Consider the following 20,816-nt stretch of genomic DNA (forward strand, 5'->3'; position numbering starts at 1 on the left):
AGCTGCTTATATGGTAGAGGAGGTTAAGCTCTTGTTTGTTTTCGCGCATTCTGTAATTTAAATACTAGATGCAGCTTATTCTTTTTCAATTTTTTTCAATAGTTTGTTTTCAGAAAGAACTGTAAACATTTTTTTCAGTAAGATTCTTCCTAATGATTTATTTTTTCAGTCTCGTCTAAGAATAGGTTTGTCTGTCCTTGTGAACCCTTCTATTCTGAGAAAGAAAATGAGCATATTCATCTATTCACTAGTTGGTTCCCAGTTTAGGGTGTTTTTGGTAAGCCTCTCCCCTGCTGGTTTGAAGTGAGACAAGGTTGTTATGTTTTTTTTACACTTGTAAGTATTTTTTTTCCTTTATTTCATCTTGCTGTCCTGCTACTGGGTATGAGTAAATAGAAGTGTTATTTGACCTTATATAATGTAATTTTGTGTCAGAGTTGGCTTACCTCTGAGAATAATTCCAAACTGTGAGACCTTATGACATGTATTTATTTTTACTCTTGCTTCTTTTAGACTTACATTATAGCTTTATGCATCTTATTGTTATATATTATTTGTGGGTGTAGATTGTTTGCTTGTGTTTGATACAGTGTAAATCAGAAAAATATAATGAGTTCTTCTGGAAACTAATTTCTTGTTAACGTAGTTATTTGTGGGAAGAGATGCTGGCATACTTAGTTTTGATAGACTGGTGAAAATAATTTGTTAAATGGAATTGATCCCTAATTTGATAATACCGCTTTGCTAGGAGTTGAAAAGCTTTATTTTTGAAGAGAAACTGAAGTCCTGATAATGTGAGGTCAGTGAAGGTTCTCTTCTGTTCAAGATAGTTTTTGTCTTGGGCAAATACTTCTGTAAGTGATTAGATTCTGTTTACATGAATAGCTCCTGTGTTTTTCATTTGATACAATAAACTTCATTTTTAAAAATGTTCTAAATAACACGCTGCTGCTTTACAGGGAATTTAAGAGTTGCTGTTTTATAGCACAGAAGTGCCACAGTTGTATTTATTAGTTTAGGTGATCCTTTAGTATTCTTCTGAGATGCGCTGTATCTCACCTGTGCTATGCAAGCTTAAAATTTATAGTTTGATTGCTTTTTCTGTCTCTGAATCTGTGTTTTGGAATGTATAGATGATGAGGAGAAGGCAAGTAGTATAATCATGGGAATCATGTAGCCAGTGAGAACACAAAAGCCTATTCAGGATGCTCTTCATGTAATTTTCTGTGGAGAATGCAAAATCATAAGATGTAGCAGCACTCCTCCCACAAACAAATACTGAGACCTGCTACTAGTGGTCAAGATTGCATGCATCTGTAATGCGTGGGTACAGCAGTTGGTTAAAAATTTCTAACCTGCATGTATGTATGGGAACTGCTGAATCACGGCCTGAACCTCTGATCACCTGAGGTGAGCAATGAGTCAGCCACGGGAGCACAGGTGAAGGCAAATCACCTGTGCTGCTGGAAGGGGTGGAGCCTGGCTCCACCTCTCCTAGACCCATTGAAGAGCTGACTGCCAGTGGGGAAGGATCTCTTCTGTAGATTGTTTCTGCTTTGGTATAATAACTGCATAGCCAAGCTCTCTGGTATACCTCATAACTATAACATCTGTACATTCATTGATTGTATAACGTAATTGACAGTATTCACAGAAATCTGTGATAAATGTTATGCTTTTTTAAACCGCTTTAGTGTAGAAGACTGAGTTATATATGCTTGGTCTGATTAAACTTAGCTTTTGTCAATTCTGTTTTGTATCTTGACAGAAGATTTAGGAATGAGATTTGTGAAAGGCCACTTCTGGCAACCAGTGGGAAGCTCTTGGCGTATTGCTCTGTCCTAAGGTGTGAATAGTGGCCGGTGATCCAAAGTGATTTCTGAGAGATTCTGAAGAAAAGAGACAACATTTATAGGTTGAGAAATATGGCAGAGTTTTCTCTACTCTTGTGAAAAAGTCACTTATTTTAATAGTTCCATACACTGTAGCAGCAGGCTAAAAAAATATTAGGTCAGTGAAAGTAGTGTTTCAAAATTAGGGAAGTAAATTGGAACGAGATACAGAATTATCAGGTGGCCATTGTGTCAAACTCACCAAGTTATACACAGTCTTAAACTCTGAAGTCACACCATATTTCTTTCATTGGTCTGGATTTTCTCGTTTTCTTTTCCTTCCCAGAAAATGTTCTGCATTTTGGTATTAAAGAGATATGTGCCAAGGGGATGCTTCTTCTGAAGTGTTAGAAACTGAAAAAGATAATGTAAAATCTGGCTAGTTTTTTTTTTTTATTAAAATACAATGCTTTGAAAAAGGATATACATTAAGGACTCTCAGGTTTCGATGACAGAAAGAAATGTGATCAAAGGGTCTTAGAAGTGAAATAGAAAATTCTGCAGTCTTCCTTTGAGGCAATGGCAGGCAAGATTCCACACATCTGAAGCAGAAGGAAAGTGAAACAGGAGAGGATGGTTATGTATATGTCACATTTGTTCATGTAAATGGTAACTAAACAAATAATGGATTTTGTTTCTGAAGTCATTTTGGAATTTACTGCAGCATGGGACTTGAGAGCCCTGCTGCTAGTAGGAATCTACAGTTGTAATATCCAAGCTGTTGAAAAAGTTTTGATCTTTTGCAGCTTTTTGTTATGCTCTGCCACCCAGGCATGAGTTGTCTAGTTCTTTGCTTTTTAAGATATTGTATATAATGTTAATGTATTCAAATATATAAAGCACCACCACACAATAATAGTAGAAGCTTATGTTGCTTTGCTCCTTTTGGGGCCTGTTTGCTGATGTAGCCCATGTGTTCTCGTATTGACCTCTTTTCACTAATATTGCTTTTCTTGCTTAGCTCTACGTTGAACATACTTTCTCTGTAGTTCTTGGGTTTCCTTTAACCTATTGGCTTGTACTATGATCCCACATTCCAAGTACTGGTGTAACTCAGTTAGGAAATGGTTTATTCTACGTGTGTCGGGAGAAATTCCTTCATTCTGCTTTCCTCAGCTGTCAGTACCCATCTATGTATAAATTTGTGTCTTCTGTTGCTGGAGGTTTTCATACCCACAGCTTGCACCTTTACTAAACAGGATTCTGGTTAATTTAAATAATAATGATCTAACCAGAATTTGTATCAGTGGAGTCCACATAAATCTGTGTAACCCTTCAAAGGTTTTCAAATATTAAAACATATATCCTGAAATGCCATTCCGTGTTCTTATCAAATCATTAACTGTACATAAAGTCTATTAATTTCTGTGAGCAAACTAGAGTCTTGCTGTGTCCAAGTGCTGCACTGATTAATGTATGACCATTCCTTGTGAGGTTTCAGTAGCAGCACTTGCTGTCTGACTTCTTACCCATCCTTCCCACTAAGGGACAAATTCAGTCTTTTTCTTACTTTAAAGCCTTGTCTCCATCTTCATGATATTCCGCATTCGTCTGTGACTTCTCACTCCTTCATTCTAGTAAACTGCACGTACCAGGCTGTGATGTTTCTTAGCTGATTCTCAGCCTTTAGAGTTTAAGTCTTCATTGCGGTATTCCCTTCGTTAAAAATTGATTTCACTCTCTGAAGAAAAGCTTGAACCTAAAATCATATTAAGGTTCTCTTTCCACACATTTTTCCAAGAGTGGTGTCCAAAACATTAAATTATGATTCCATCGAATTTGTAGCCGTAGAAGAGATAGCTGTTCAAGGTGAAAAAGAAGTTATGCTGTTCGAGAAATATAAATAATTTATATTCAAGTCATTTTTTTGTTTTCTAGTTTTTAAGCAGCAATTGAGGTGCAGACATTTCAGTGTGCCTTGCTTGTTTAAAATTTTACTTCCTGCCACCCCCAGCAGATTTAAAAAAAAAATAAAAAATCCCAAAAACTTTTTTGTTCCCCACAGTTTCTCCTCGTGATATTTGTGTTCTTTTTGCTGTTCGAAAAGTCCTCTTTTCCTCCCCAAGGCAACAAGGCACAGCAGGGATGCTTTCCTTCCTGCAGTGAGTAAAACAGGGTTGTTTTAGAGGAAAGTAAATTGGAGGGGATATGAAATATGCAAATCTGTGGAAAGCCTGGTGTTGCTTGTTCAGCCATTCCTGAAACAAATTACACAAATCTATGGACTGGTAACTACGTTTTTTGAGATTAGGCCTTCTTCTGTTTGACTCAACAGTTGCATGTTGTCTCATGCTTTTCCTGTATTTTACCAAACTTAGTGAGCTATGGGATTTTTGTTGGGGTATGATGTTTGTTTTTTATAAGTCTGCCAAAACCTCTCTGCACTTTTGATACTTGGGTGTCTTTCCAGTCACTTAAAGGGATCTACAGAAGGACTTGTATATTGGCTTAAGTAACTGAGAATATCAGCAATATAAAAAACAAAAGGAACTTGACAAAGAAGGAGGCAAAAAAATAGTCTGTAGTCAGTGTGTAGTGGAGCTCCTGATGGGGTTCGTCTCTGACTGTTCTGGATGTGTTCCTGCTATGGTTAGATGGCAGCTGTTCCTTTTTCTTAACTCCGTTCAGTAGTTTGCCTATTGTGTTTTTAAATATGTTTCCTTGCCTTCTTGTTTCTCCGTTCTGTATTTGTCTTTTGTTTTGACAATTCCCTACTGTTTGTTAAATTCAGAAGTTCAACTGAATAATTGAAATCTCATTTGATTTTGTTATCTAGATAGAAGAATTGGTGATACTTATGTGATATCACTGTAGAGGTATCTTTCATTATTTAATTTCACTGTAACTAGAAACAATTCTGTATATGCAAATAGATGCTTATTTTTATTTGTATATATGAATAGATACTCTTCTGCACTTCCTTTGATGAATTTGGATGTCAGGGGGAAATTTTGGATGTCAGGGGGAAATTCTTCACAGAGAGAGTGATGAGGTACTGGAACAGCTGCCCAGAGAGGTTGTGGATGCCCCGTCCATCCCTGGAGGTGTTCAAGGGCAGATTGGATGGGGCCCTGGGCAGCCTGGTCTAGTATTAAATGGGGAGGTTGCTGGCCCTGCCTGTGGGGGGGCAGTTGGAGATCCATGATCCCTGAGATCCCTTCCAACCCTGGCTATTCTGTGATTCTGTGAATTTGTTTTGAATTGTCAACTTCATAGGGAATTCATTTTATACTCTAACCAATAGAAATCATAATTAGGCTCAAAATGACAAATCTGTTTCACAAGGCTTTGTAATTTATAATCCAGATGTAATAATGGTGTAGAAAGAAAAATGGAGCAGCTTGTCAGCTTGTGGTTTGCACTGTGAAGTTTCTGCTTTGTATGAAAAGAAGTTTATTTTTATGAAGTCAATAGAATATGAAGAAAAATTCAGTAGTCTCTGTTCTATTGTGAGCTATAGCATCTCCATAGTACTAGATTTCCTTAGATGTGATTCCAGGTTTTTTTATTAGTAGTTGTTGGGCATTGGCACTGGTGCCCAAATCTGAGAAAACCCAAAGTGCCAAAAATTTTTTGGATCATTAGATTTATTTCTGTCTTTCACTATCAGAATTGGTTCACTTCTACTGTTAAGAAGGTAGTATATGGTGATATTTTCTTTGTGAGGAAAATAAGTTCAGTGTGAACTCTGGGAAGTTGTTCACTTATAGTGTGCCTATTAAGGGTAATTCTGGGATTTGAAGTCATTGTAGATTTTGATTTTCTGCTCAGCTGATAAAAGTTAAATAGCAGAAATAATTATTTTTCACTATGTGTCTAGTTATATTTGACTATATATTTCAGAATTCGTTACAGTAAACTGTATTTTTTTACTACTTGCTTTCTTGTGTCTCTTGAAGTATGTTTTGAGGATTGAACACATTCATGTGAGGCTCTGTTGTGAATTCATTTTCTTGCACATCTTCGGCGAGCTACTGAATCACTTAATCCAAGAAAGATATTTTACATTTGAAGCTTCAATTAGCATTTCACATTCTTAATTACTTTATAACATACTGTTCTATATGTGGGGCACTCTTAAAGCTGGTAATTGCTTCTTAAAAAAAAGAGCTCCTACTCTCTATTAAATACTGTGGCATCTTTTTCTTAATTTTAATGAAGTAATTTAAATGTTTTCCTTTTCTCCTTTTCTCAACAGTTCTCAAAACCTTGTTAATGTGATGGCTTAAACTAGTAAAAAGGCATTTGGATAACATCATGGATGTCAGCAATGGTGTGCGATATTACTAAAGTGGCACAGTGAGAGTCTGCTGTGTGAAACATCAGAAGTTTATATTTCTTCTAATTTTGCAATGGTAAGATTTTTATTTTGTTGTAAGTAATAGATTGTTCTGTAAGGTTTATTTTCTTAGAAAGTAACAGCAAAACAATATTTTTGTCTTGTCAGAAATTAGAAATAATATACAAGTTTGACAGTAAGGACTTGCCAAAATGTACATTGGCATTTGTATTTATTATACTATAGTGAACATCAGTTACTAATCCTCAAGTATACTGGTAGAGCAATGTAGGTGGAGTGGAGTATCTAAATGACCTTCTCTTTCATGTTTGTATTTGTCCACAAATGAGAATGCACTCTAGAAAGCAGCAAGCTTGTATGTTAAAAGGGAGTATATAAGGGCCAGTTCATGCCTATGAAGAATAAGTATGAAATCACCATTGTAGACACACTAGGAACACAAGGCAGACAACATTGTTAATTGTCAGACTTAATTGCTTAAGAGGTGTATTCTTCTTGTCCTATTCTCTCTTTTCTACTCTAAGACTACATGGCACTAAGTAGTAGAATTTTGAGAATTTATACTCTCACTTATGTCTCATTTCTGAAATGAAAATAACTTCATGAAACAGTTTTCCTCCATTTGTTTTCTTAAGCCTTCCTAAAATAAACATATAAAAGTTTTGATTCTGTTACTTAAAATTTTAAGTTTTCACATCATATGACAACTGAGCAGGTCTCTGAAATATGGCATTTGGTTGTATGGAGAAGGGAAGCAATACCATCATGCACAAATGTGAATCTACTGATGATCATGTATATTATGACAGATCTATGGTAAAGTGCTGTTTGATAAGTTGACTTTTTAAAGATGAAATGAACAGAAGAGGTATAAGACTAAACTGATGCTTATGAAAAATGTTATTTTGAGTTTGGGAAAATAATTGAGTACTCCCGCTTTTCACCCTGAAGGCTCAAATACTTACACTCTCAAACTGGTTGTTTTTAATTTAGCATTGAGTCTGAATTTACTTCAGAATTGGTAATGATTCATCCAAACAATTGCATGACAAGTTTAAAAATGGAGAGAACTTGGTAGACAGCATTCTAGTACCTCAGATGAAATTACTGACAGCATAGCCAGGCTTTTCATTGATGTAAATGGTGCAAAAACTGGAGACAGTAATCGTAAATTGAAACAGAGAAGGCCTGACCTGTATGTGAGAAAAAATATTTTCTTTGTAAGGACAAACACTGGAACAGATTACCCAGAGAAGCCGTGGAATATCTGTACTTAGTGGTGTTCAAGACCCAACTGGATGTAGTCTTATGTAACCTCATTTGAATTTTATTTGAGCAGGAGGTTGCTTCTCAAAGTCCCTGCCAACCAATGAATGATTTTATGATTCTGATTCCCACATTAATGAGAGTAACTATTTTTTTACAGGTTTAATTTCTTGGCACAGAAGAGGTATTAATACCCAGCACAGACATGTTTGACACTAGATAGATGTGATGATATGTTCTTCGGAATTGTTTTTTCTGTGGATGTTCTTTGTAATTTTTTTCATTGGTTTATTTTTTTTTTAAGGTTTCCCAATGAGTGGATCAGGATGAACATACTTTAGGGACTTGCCATAGTATGGCTACTTCTCGATCTACTCGTGTTACAAGATCAACAGTGGGTTTAAATGGCTTGGATGAAAACTTTTGTGGTCGAACATTAAGAAATCGTAGTATTGCTCATCCAGAGGAGGTTTCACCCCATCCTCAAGTACGGTCAAGGTCACCAAAGAAGAGGACAGATTCTGTGCAAACTCAGAAGGGAAGTAATGGTGGAAGAACTACTGATTTGAAACAACAGAGCGCTCGGGAATCATGGGTAAGCCCTAGAAAGAGAGGACTCTCTACTTCAGAAAAAGACAATGTTGATAAACAAACTGTGGAAAATTGTGAGAAAAGACAAGGAGAACCTGTATCACCAGTTTTGAAAAGAATTAAACGCTGTCTACGTTCAGAGGTACCCAACAGTTCAGAAGAAGACTTGCCTACTAAAACAGAAAAGGAATCTTTGGAGCGTAAAAGCTTAGTGTCGGACAATGATGCAGTCTCTCCTGGGACTAAGAGAGCTTGTCGATGTCTTATATTGGATGATTGTGACAAAAGGGAAATTAAAAAGGTGAATATCTGTGCAGAGGGATTTAATAATTCTGCAATAGTTGAAGAAATCACAGGCTATCAGACTGTCAATGGAGTTGGCGAGAGAGACTCAAATTCTCTAAACTGTGATGACTGTCAGTTTGATGGGAACTCTAAGCAAAACAGTGCTGGCTCCTGTATACCCAAGGACAAAACAGTAGCAGAAAATGGAAACTCATTTGCCCATTCTTCATTGTTGCTTAATAGCAGCAAGGAGGATGGTGTTGTAGACCATTATGTGCCTTGCACAAACTCTCAAGAACAGGTAAAGTTAGAGGACCACAAAATAATAAGTGACTGTTTGCCTGAGGAGCATGCTAATCAGGCAGATGAGCCAGCTACTGGGTCCTTTTCTGAAATCCAGTCATCTTTGTTGAGGGATTCTGAGGAGGAAGTAGACGTAGTAGGAGATAGCAGTGCCTCTAAGGAACAGTGTGCTGAAAACACCACCAACAACCCGAATACTCATCATGACAGTACATCAATCTCAGGTGAACCTGAACCACATTCTTCGTTGCTGGACTGTGTTTCAGCTCAAATGACATCTATTTCAGAGCTTCAAGAACACAGATACACATTGAGAACTTCACCACGAAGGGCTGCTCCTGCCAGAAGTAGCCCTACTAAAAACAACTCTCCTTGTAGAGAAAATGGACAGGTCGAGGAAAATAATCTTAGTCCCACTGAAAAGAATGTACCTGTAGGTATTAATAATATCAATGGATCTCCCAAAAATTCTGAAGAAATTAAACAGAATGAAAAAGAGAGAAATTGTAATACAGATAATGGGAGTGACGGACTAAGAAAGCCGCTTTCAGAGACTAGGCTTGTTGCTGGATATGTACCATCTGCCAAAGAGAGTGCCAACAACCACACTGCAGAGGATGAGGAGGAAGAGCCTGATGTGTATTACTTTGAGTCAGATCATGTGGCATTGAAACACAACAAAGAGTATGTGTAACTATGGTAACCATGAATTCTGCTTTTGTCTTATAAAAATATATAATAAGTATTTAAAGTACTTTCAGAAAAACTTAACTGCTTTATAATTTTCATATTCTTCAGTATTCATTTTTCTTGCTTCTACTTCAAACAAAATTAAACTATTTAATATGCAGTATGGTACAGCAATGTGGTTTATACATTTCTCATGATGGTGAGTTCTTTGGACAGAAATTGTTTTTGGAAATACATCTGTTATTTCTTTTCTCTAGAAAACTAGCTGGAAGCAAAACCAAAGGATTAATAACTCTCTTTCTAATTAAAGAGTTCAGTTACATATCAGTGCCTCTGATAAGAGAGTACAGACAGTTTGAAGATTTGTCATTCTATTGTACGTAGAATTTAAGGTTAGATACCTTGTTTTCTTGCTCATGGGAAAGGCCATTATCATATTAAGGAAGATGAATTTACTGCAGCAGTTTGAGAACTTCCTTTAGAGTAAGTTACACCTGCATTGTTCTTCATTTAAATGTAAATGTGTGCATTCTAATTATTAGAAAAGAGCACTGACTTGTTTTTACATTTACTTAGGTGTCTGTAAGTAGAATTGTGGTAATTGTAAATATATGCTAACTGTGACAGTGATTCTTAAAACAGAAGTATACTTCTCTCAGTGAAGAAAGTTTACATAGAAAAAAATTGTCTTCAAATAGTAAATCGGTCCAGATTTTATTGAACAGTCTTTGTACTGCTCTACTGAGTTCTGTGTTTTTTTAGTTGCGATGTTTTCTCCTCTTTCTGTTGTGAGTACTGAAAGGCCAAACGCAGGTGAACTTCAGTTTGCTCCATATTAAGAGCTAAAGCCACTGCTTTAATTTATGTATGTAGCACAATTATAATGAATAAGAAATGCTAAGCAAAGATGATAGTTCAGTCCAGCAGAAGTTTGTCTGTTTGGGGAGGATGGTAGTTCCATTATTTTCATGATGAAATTTTGCTCAGTGTTGGATACAAATGCGTTACTTTAATCAAAGAGAACTGTGGATTAGAGCATAATTAGAGCACGATTGAGTCACACTGACATGTTAAAATAACTGTGAAAGGTCTACAGCTTCAAGCATCAGTCCGAAGTATATGGATACTTTTTCTGTTAGATAGAGAAAATGTCAGTCTTGTCTAAATTGCAAATGAGACAAATGGACTGTTGTCTTTTGAAATTTTTGTATCTGTGTATAGAATGACTTTGCTAGTTATGGTAGTAAAAGTCATAGAGTTATAGTCATATAGTATCCACCTATTTGGTATTTAGTAGGAAAAGAATGTTGAAGATAAGATCAGATTTTTACATGTAGCTTCAATTTTTACTTCTTCCAAAATAAGTACATCCAAGACTCAAGAGTTCCTTAAATGAAAATCTGCAACTAAATGTAAATGCTGTAAAGAAAAAAAAAAAAAGAAAAGAAAAAAAGGAAGGAAGGGTTGTTATTTTATTATTAAATAAAACAGGTATTTAAAGTGTACTTGAAAAAATTCCGGAACATGCAGGAACGTGCTCTAGTGTCAACTCCTGAATATTTACAGTTACTCTGAATGTTTGGCTACTTGTTCACACAGGCAATAGTTTGTGAGAGCTGGTCAGGGGCCTTTTGAAGTTGGAAGTTTATGTAGATTGCCTGCAACTTGGCCCTGCTACTAACTTGCTGTCCAAATGCCCATTTTCTAAAAAAAGTGCTGTGGTTTTTATTTATATTTAATTGATTTTTGGTGAAAAAAAGTGAAATATAGAAGTCTCTTCTAGAGCAAAAATTTCTAGTTTATACTTTTCAAAAGGGAAGCATGCTTTTGAAGGTAGTGTTACTTAACTGGATATTTTTTTCCTTTAAAAAAATGTTACTAATGCTGGAAAATTTTGGATGGAAATGTGTTGTTTCGTTCTTTTTTTAATATGGGGTAGAGGTTATATTTGTAAGAAAATAAGTCTAGTATTCTAATGGTTTCTCTTGATCATGTGAAAGATCTGAAGTCTATATTTGGCATTTTTGAATGCCTTATCAAAATAAATTACCTTTTATCTGGAACTTCGTAGTTCAAGAATTAATAAAATACAGTGCAATACATTCATTTCCAGATCTAGAAATAGATGTTCACTCCAGGCTACTCTTAATTTACGTATTATGGCTTTTCAGTAGTGTGTTGGATTGTTCCTGTTCAGTCTCACTTGATGCTTATTTTTGAAAACGTTAAATTAAAAAGCGATAGCAAAAGTGTTTTCTTAGGTTAGTGAGGTGCAAGAGAAATTCCAGTGTTCCTGTGCTATAACAGGTAAAGGCTATATTCATTCTGACTTCAATATTTTTAGCTTAGCCAAGTGTGTGCTGGTCTTAGGCTTATTAGGTGTACAAATGGCATACCATTTTGTTCTTCTGTCTTTTGTTAGTTTCTGATTAAACTTGTCTTTATGGATGATATTTCCTCTGACTTATGTTTCTGTTCACTTTTGAAAGCAAATTTGGAGAGAGATTTTGACTAGGATCAGGAGGTAGATTTTGCAAGACAGTAATATTGTTCTTCACATCCTCCATGCAGGGGAAAAAAAGGCTCTGTTCCTCCATACTGAAGAATCAATTTATGTCTGTGGACTTAAATTATTTCTAATTTTATTACATAGCTTGATTACATACACATTCGTTCAGCTGATTTTCACTCTCCAAGGAACTGTTGCAACATTGATAAAACATCAATATAGCAAAACCTCCAACAGCTAGTGATATGGCTTACCGTATGGAAAAAAAGTAAAAGCATATTGTGATACTCTTGTATCTATTGTTCTTTCAGTCATCTTTAAGCAACATTCATACATGAATATTTTTAGACAACTGATGATGCATTAGGAAAAATAATCACAGAAAGCAAAGTATGGAATATTATTATTCTGAGAGAAGGTCAAAGTGGTGAGTGTTCCACAACCCTCTAACAGGATGCATCCATCCTACAAAGAAGGATCCAGGATCTCTAAACAAAAATTTTATTGCAGTGTTAGATCTTCTGACACTGACAGGCTGATCTAAAGGCTTGTGTAATTGTAAAGTACTGTTAATGTTAATTTTCCTGTTATTACATGCCCAGTTTGAATTCTTGTGTATTGTTGTAATCAGAAAAATTGTTTCAGAAAAAATATGGTTTGGTGAATATTTGAGAACTTCGCTTATATTTCCTAGCTCAGAAGGGTTTGTGTTTTCTCTTGAGATATTTTCTTAAAACCAGAAATTTTTATTTAATTTTGCATTGCTGAATTTTATATGTTGTGCTTAGTGTTTTGCATGTGTCTTTTATCAATAGCATCTAATATGTCTTTTCTCTTTTCCCATTTTAAATCTCCCTTATAGTGCGAAAGCTTACTTTAATTTTCTGTCTTTGATTAACTTCTCAGTCTGTTTTCCCCTTTGTCCTGTATTTGTGTTTCATTTAATGTTCTTTTTTTTTCTTTTTCCTCTCTACTGTTTTTGGAGGTTTGTATTGATTGGCAAGCATTAGGGTTGTATGAGGGGAAAAAATTCTGCTCAACACTCTTCTCTAGATCTGCTGAAGACTTTTGGTGAAAATGTGATTGAGGAATTAAGTTTCCATGTACATATAAGGCATTGTGCAGTGTGTTTCTAAGATCATGTAATTGGTGGTTAGCTTTAGAGGGAGTGGATTGCTTAGGCCTGTAGATACAGGCACAATACAAGAATTATGCATGAACACTTGCCTGCAAGCATTAAGTTGCAAGAGCCAGTATGTTGTGCTTGTTTGGTAAATAAATATTCTCATATCTTTGTTTTTATTGCTTTGTAATATTTAAAATTACAATAGTTGTACCAGCATTTAATCTGAAGTCAGACAGATTAGAATGAATTAGCTTAATACATCTCTTAAAACCCCATTTTATGAATACTTAATGAGGGTTTTATTGTTGCAGAAACCTGGAAAGACAGAGAGGAATATGCTGGATATTCCAGTAAGATCTCATATTTAATTGACCACTCGTAGAAATGTTGATTTATTTGAATGTGTTTAACTTCCAATATTACATGCGTGTGACAAACAAAAAAAATCATCTCTGGCATCTTTTACTATGTTACAAATTCTGTATTTTATTTAGTTGGTCACAAATGTTTCAACCTAATAAATCAGATTTTAGAAGTTCTCTGTAGAATTTCATCTCATTGCACTTGCTAGAATGCAGTCTGTTGCATCTTGGTGTGGTAGTTGTTCATTTGTTATTACCAATTTTTCTTGAAGTGCAACTCTAACGTAATTCTTCAGCAGCATTTTTCACTAATATCCATGCACCACATTTTTTTTTCTTTAACTGGATGAGTATTAAAAATCAGACTACTTTTCATTGAGTATGTTTTAAGATAAAAGCTCCATATCTATCTTTGTATCTACATATTATTTAAGAATAAGTATATTACAACAGTATTTATCTCTGTATTTTCAGATATGTTCAGGAATGTATGTCAGAGAATAGATCAAATTTATCACGCAGTATGGATTAATCTCAATGTGCGGATAAGATTGTGTAACATTCCTTTGTAGTGAGGGTTTGTAGCCATGAGTAGCCAGTACTGCAGCTGAATTATCCTTCTCAATTATTTTTCAGGACACCTTTATCTCATTTTTCTCTGCAGCATCCATGCAGTTTTATTGTGAGGAGACTGGTTGGTAGATTTTCAACATCTTCACGAATATAACAAATTGGTGCAAATAAAAACTTAAGTTACTTTTCAGTGGCTGTTTTTTTTTCCTTAATGAGGTGGAGAATATTAGAAGAAAGCTGTAATTTTGTAAATATGTAACCTCCGCTGATTTCTTAATAGAAAAGTATTTTTGAGTATTGATAAAGTATAAATTTTAGTGTAGGAGAATAATAAAAGTGAACAGCTAATTTTTTATTTTAAATGCAGATGTGCCACGTGCACATTAGATTGGAATGTGTTTTGATTCTTGCTTAGTCTGCTCCATGGCATAGTAACATGGCATAAAGTGATACATTTTTCTTATATTACATACTAATGCAAAATTTAAGCATAGATTTTTTCACGGAGCAGGTTCTGTTCTTTGATAGATAGATCCATATTCTCAGTAAGTACCAAAATATAGGCTTTAAGTAAAAATCTCATTTAATGTAGATCTTGAATGCTGCAGCTAGTTTATCTGCAAAGCAGAAAAATAAGAGAAATCAATTAGAACTCGTAATAGGAGTTTCTGATCAATTGCAGTGTGTAGTGCGGATAATTGCGTTACTAAATCATGTTGTGCTACTGTAATGGGCATACCACCAGATCTATCAATTAAGTCCTGATTACGTTTTACACCAGTGTAAGATAGTTAGGATTTTGATTTTTTTTTTTAATTTTTACTGCTTGCATCGTTTTTTTATAATGTATTTACTCTATATTTATCAGTGAAAAAGTAGTAAATGATATAAATTATTGCAAGATCAAAGCAAGGTTTAGTAAGAGTATTTTCATAATCATAGAACGTGTTTTATAATTACATAAACTATCCAATGAACACTAAATAATAGAGCTCTTAATTTGCAAGAGAGAATGCCTTGGGCCTGTGCTGTATCTGCTTTTTTCTCACTAGTAATAGGCTTATTCTGGGAACTATGAAATGTCAAATACATTTGTCAAATTCATTTTTCTGTCTCTGACTATATTTATCTTGCTGTCAGCCACGGTACTGTCCTAGTGAACAGCACTATCAACCACAGAGCAATCCTCATTTAAATAATGCATCCTGTGGAAAACTGTGTCCTTTGCTCCTTGAATTCTCTTCCATTCTGATTTGCCTCGTTTTTCTTTTTCTACATTTTTCTTTCTACACTCTTCCAAGAGTCCTCTGTTGTGACTTCTTGACCTGGAAGAGAGCAGAAGTTCCATGGTGCAAAGTAGTATGTCTGCATTTGCTTGCCTTTCCCTTAGTGGAGACAGTAATTGTGATCTCTCCCACTTCCAAACTGCCAGATAGAGAACATTCAGGAACTCATTTATCTTTCAAAAATTCATTGATCACCATGGTTCAGAAATCATGGAGAAAAAAATCTACAAATTAAAAAAAACGCCCACCAACTTACTATTTTTATACAGAACAATGGTAGAAATTTTTTCCTACCTGGTCATAAAAAACACTTAAAATTCCTGAAGGATCCTCATAGCAATCAGGTCCTGATTTAAAAAATAAAAATAATAATAATAATAAAAAAGTGCTGAGTTTATAAGTTAATATTTCACAACTGCTGTTCTGGTTGTGTTTTTGGTTATACATGAGTGGCACTTTTCACAAAAGCAGAAGTATATATGATGACATTTAAAAGTTTTGTTAAGACAAGCACAAGCTGTGTTTGTCCATGGTTTTATTTTCATAGTGGATGTTAATAAAAAGTAATATAATAAAGTTTTATTTTTATTCCATCCTTCTCTTTCCTCCTTTACCCAAAAACGTACATTCTGTTCCTATAGCAAGAACATGTAAATGGAGGTTTTCTTTGTCATATTTTAGTGAAAACCTGCATAGATTAACACAGAATGAGTTGAAGGTGTTCAGTAATCAGTACTGCCAGCTTTCTCAGATTTGATTTTTTTTTTTTTTATTTTTTTTAATGAGATGGCGTTTCTGTTCAGATGGTCGAATTTTGTGGTAACATGGGATGCTCATGTTCTGTCTCGGTAAGAAAGCCCCTTGGCTGCTTTCCCATTATTTTTTAAGAGAAAAATATCCAAGGGGTGATAATGAAGAAATCAAAGTGGCATTTTCTTTCACTGAAGGAATTGGAACTGTTTTCATTACAGATGAGAAGGAAGGAGTAATAGTTGAGGGTGTGCAGTTGGTATTCCCTTCCATGCCTCTTGTGAGAAAAACAGTTCTGCAGTTTCTGCATGCCACTTCAAGCCTCGAAAATAGAGAAATGACAGACACCTACAGCATCTTCCCCACTCTCTTGACTGTCCCACAAATACTTTTATATGAAAGGAAGATCACCAGCAAGCTATATTAATGTGTTAACTTTGGGAGAGCTAACGGGTGATGTTTTAACCTTTCATGTTGACGAAATTGCAGTAAGTTACACATTCATTCAGAGGCACAGAGATACAAGTGCTACTAAAAAGTTTGAAAACTAGCTGGAAATGCAGTTATTTGCTAAGGATGGTTTGGTATGGCTAATACTAAGCACTGTTGAGTGTGGTGGACAGCTCTTGACAAGAACAAAGCCTACAGAAATACATGGATGTGGATGTTCTGTTTCTGAGTCAAAGATAAAGACTTAAGAAAGAAAGGGACATCACAGGTTCAGAACCATGAAAATATTGTTCAAATGCTAAAAATAGGAAGCCAGGAAGTTAGAAGGAGCATGTATCTGTTTCCTTGGGCTGCCTTTGAAATAAGGGTGGAATGGAGTTCCTTTAGCATCCAGGTAAAAGGCTGCAGAAGGGTTTTTTGGTTTAGTGATGGTGGTGGTTGTTTTGTTGTGTATTTGTTGTTGGGTTTTTTGTTTGTTGTTGTTGTTTTTTTTTTTAAGTCTTCCTTTAAAAAGAATTATTTTGTTGTACTTCTTGACTCTATATTGTTTTAATTTAATTAATTTAATTTAATTTAATTTTAATTTAAGCACAACTTCTTCATCGTGGCGTTCAGAAATTGTAATTTTTATTGCTACCACCAGGGTAAACATGGCGAAACTAGCCTTGTGTGTGTAGGCTTTGCTGTTGCTTTTTACATAAAATGGAGATACAGGTTAATTATTATTTATCTCAGAAGTCTTTTAAATGCCCTAAAATAGAAATATTATTTATGTATATAGAAAGTACAATAAATTACTGTACATATAAAGAAATCAAGTTGTAGAAGAAGAAAAAATTAATTATGGATTGCCAAGTTGGCCGTTAAGTCAATTACCTTAGTCATAGTATCATAGCATTAGTAAGGAAAAACCTACTATGTGCTGCTTTCTTTAGGTAAGGGTGCTTTTGTCCTGACAGGAGTTGATGTATGCCTATATTGATTATCTGCTTTTCTGTTTCTGAAAGGCTGTCAGAGAAGGGCCACTCTTCATCAGTCTCTTTGCTTCCATGTTGCTGCCAGGTGTGTTCTCCAAGTCTTGCACTCACTTGGGAATCCCAGCATTCTTCCCCACTGCAGTAATGGACTTTTAAAAATCTCTGCTGGACATTAGAATAATTTGTGAGGAAAAAATACATTGTTTAAAATTCTGTATCACGGCACTGGCAAAGATTTCAGATGAAGCTTAAAAGCTGGGTGCTTTGTCTGATGTTTCTGAATTAAACTTCAAACAACAACAACAAAAACCCACCATTTTTTATTTTTATTTTATAAAGAGAAGATTCTGTTTGATCTGACTAGAAAATTTCTCCAGGAAGCTGCCTTGGGTTAAAACGGAAATTCTAAATATATTTTCAAGAACTTTAGACTAATACTAGAGTACACTTGCTTTTTCTGCATTAGTTTTCAGTCCTCTAATGAAACCTGATTAATATACCAATCCTTTCTTACTTTAGCGTCTGATAAGGATTTTTTTCTGAACTGCTGACACTGCCAAAATCCGAAGTGATTAACTGAATAGAGCATTTTAATATCCATTTTGCTAGAGTGCCAGTAGATGGCACTAAAACAAAGACTTACTCAAAGCCTCCCAATGAATGATAGATAACTGATAGTTCTTGACAATACAAGTTTGCACTAATAGTCTAACAGTGATAAATATATTTAAAGAGTACAGAGGTAACTTTGAGATAGCATCTGAAGTGTTTAAAATCCACAATTGATTGTACTGAAAACAAGTGGTAAGCGATAAGTGCTCATCTCTATGTCTGTAATAAGATAGCCTGTGTGAATGCTGTGAAACTGGGGTGATCAAAGTTACATCTGCTTTTAAAGATAAGCAAATGTGAGAATATTTATTGTATCACTGAGGGTGCTATGTAGTCATCAAATGCTGAAAAAGATAAAGTAGTTCATGCTAGGAAATACAGGCTAAAACTTGGAATTGAAGGGATTTCATTCTATAAGTTCCATTTATTTTCATGAGGGAAGAATGGATGTAATACATCTGTCTTCACCTTAAAGATGAGAAAATGCCTTAAAATTATGTGTCAGTATTTCATGATGAAAACTCAGCTAATAGTGCACTGTGGCATATGAGTTAATGTGTAAATTTACTTTGGATAAAGATACTTGAAATAGGACTTCCTTTTTATGGATGAGACAGTACCCATACGTGGCTCAGTTTTCTCAGGTGTTCCTAAATGTTTGTGGATTCGAACTTCGTAGGGAGTTTGTTTTCAGTGAAAGCTTTGCCAGTCTTTTACATCTGCTCCTTACATTGTCTAACAGGACAAAACTGATGCTTCACATTTCTTTAATATAATTTAACTGAAAAGCCTCACTCATTAATTTCATCCAGTTTGCAGATGTGAATCAGATTAATTAAAATCTTCATTTCATGCTGTTTCACAGAAAACTCATTCACTTAAGACTTAGAGTATATTTTCCTCTCAAGAAATGTTCAAAAACCAGAAACTAGCGTCTGACTCTGACATGAGTTTATTTAAATATGCTGAATGACACGGCTTCTTGTATAGACTGCTGCTAAGCCATTTCATGTATGAGTTGTGGAAGTACATTGTGTAGGATGAAAATTTTCCTGCAAAGTAAACTGTGCTTCAGGCTTACATCCTAAAAATTTAGTAATTTCAACTGAGAAAAGTGTAACTTCCATCAGGGTAGGTGTTAGACTGACTGCACTTTTCCTAAATAATGGATATTTATTCATATGACTTTGTTTTGTTTTAGCAGAGAATGTGGGATTTTCATGGTAATTCCTCACAGATTTTGCAGAAAATTACGTAGTTGCAGCTGGGCAGTTCTGAGATGGTGGCTGTGTGGTTGCCTCTCTGGCTGTGCCCCAGTTCTGCAGCAGAGTGGAGACACAGGTTGCAGTAACTTTCTCCTCTCTGTGCCCCATACCTTTATATTCTCTGGGCTTTTTGGATTTTGGATTTTGGAGGTGGTTCACATCTTCAGGAAGTAGTTTGAGTCATAATTGTTGTGTTTATTTACAAAAAAGAAAACTCTGCAAGATGTGTGATGAAATTGTTAGCTACTTTTTTGTTGCTGTTTGGAACTGTCATGGAAATTATGTGCATGCACTGTTTTTTGGTAACATGGTAGAAGTATTGTGCCAGAAACAGACAGACTTCAGGAAAATGCTAACTGTGTGTTATTTCACTTAGTATTTTTGCAGAGAAATGCTTGGCTCTTTTGCGATTGTGTGGGATCACAGAACCAAAAGCCTGCACAAACATATGAAAACAGGACTCGTGCACTGTTATACAGTTGGTTAAAAACTTGTGTTGGAATTTAAAAGGATGGTTTAGTACTTGGTAAATATGACGTACATCAATGTGAAAAATGTTGATTATTTTCAGTGTTTTCTTTGGAAAATAAGACCCCAAGATGCACATTTTCCCTCATTTAAACAGGTCTGATAGTCACATAATAAAACTGCACTCCGATTCCAGTGCTTCAGAAAATAACCACTCATTAAAAAACAAATGTAGAAGTTGGAGTAGCTTGAAGTAAATACATTTCTTCAGCAGAAGTATTAAAAAGCACTGTGAACTATGTTTACTCAAAACCCCTTCTCTCCTGAAGTATTTTATAAAAGTGCTATGTTATGGCAGATCAGCATCACGTGAAATGCTTCTCATTGATTCTGACATTGTTGTAGCATTTTTTGTATTTCCATGAAGACCAGTGGAATCGTTTGTGAGCCATTGAACTTCTCATCAGTGATAACTGAAGTCACCTGAATGCCTTAAGAAGTAGTAGTTAGTTTTCAGTATTCTTGTTTTGTTTGTTACTTCTCCGAAATGCAATTTCTTCCATTCAGACTTAATTATTGAAGGCCACCTCATTAAGATGATTTCTTCTGTGCCATGTGAATCCTCATTAAAACCAGCATTTGTAAAATGTATTTGATTGCCTTTTGCCTTGTATATATGTAACTGTGTTGAATATAATGATTATTTTCTTTCCATTCAATTTTGAAAGCAATCAAATACAATTTGAATAAATAAGGAAATTAAATATCTGCCTTTCTTTTCTTGAGCCACTGTAACAACATTTTAAGTGCAAATTTTTATGAATCTCCATTGCTACGACTGGAGTTAGCTCCAAAGGTTGAGCAGAAGTTGCATTACTTGATGATAGAGAAAAGGCTTTTCGTTCTTCGTCTCCCTGAGTTTTTTTATTAGCCTGCTTTTCTTTCACTTCTCTGGAGTGTACAGGGCAGTCTTCTGCATGACAAGTACTGTCAGTGCACCTGAGGTGGACGGAGGTTGCCCGCACAAAGATAAGCAGTAATCAGAAGTTACTGGTAAAAACTTAAGTGAAGGTTTTTGTGATTACTTCTCTGAGCCCATAACAACTTGAGC

General features: G+C 35.1%; 1 protein-coding gene across 4 annotated transcripts in view; it reads left to right on the top strand.

The window, feature by feature from the left end:
- The first annotated feature begins 6,066 nt into the window (after positions 1 to 6,066).
- Positions 6,067 to 20,816, top strand: part of ZZZ3 (zinc finger ZZ-type containing 3) — a 38,197-nt gene continuing 23,447 nt past the window's right edge. For 2 of the 4 annotated variants that reach the window (XR_002118320.1, XM_019618842.1), the window contains exons 1-2: positions 6,067 to 6,247; positions 7,763 to 9,321. Coding sequence is in view for 3 of the 4 variants with exons in the window: in XM_019618842.1 (XP_019474387.1) it covers positions 7,814 to 9,321 (1,508 nt within the window). In the remaining variant the exon portion in view is untranslated. The remainder of the gene's footprint in view (positions 6,248 to 7,762; positions 9,322 to 20,816) is intronic. The other 2 variants (XM_010716232.3, XM_003208754.4) reach the window with 2 other exon arrangements.

This window comes from Meleagris gallopavo, chromosome 10, assembly GCF_000146605.3.
Source record: "Meleagris gallopavo isolate NT-WF06-2002-E0010 breed Aviagen turkey brand Nicholas breeding stock chromosome 10, Turkey_5.1, whole genome shotgun sequence".
NCBI lineage: Eukaryota > Metazoa > Chordata > Aves > Galliformes > Phasianidae > Meleagris > Meleagris gallopavo.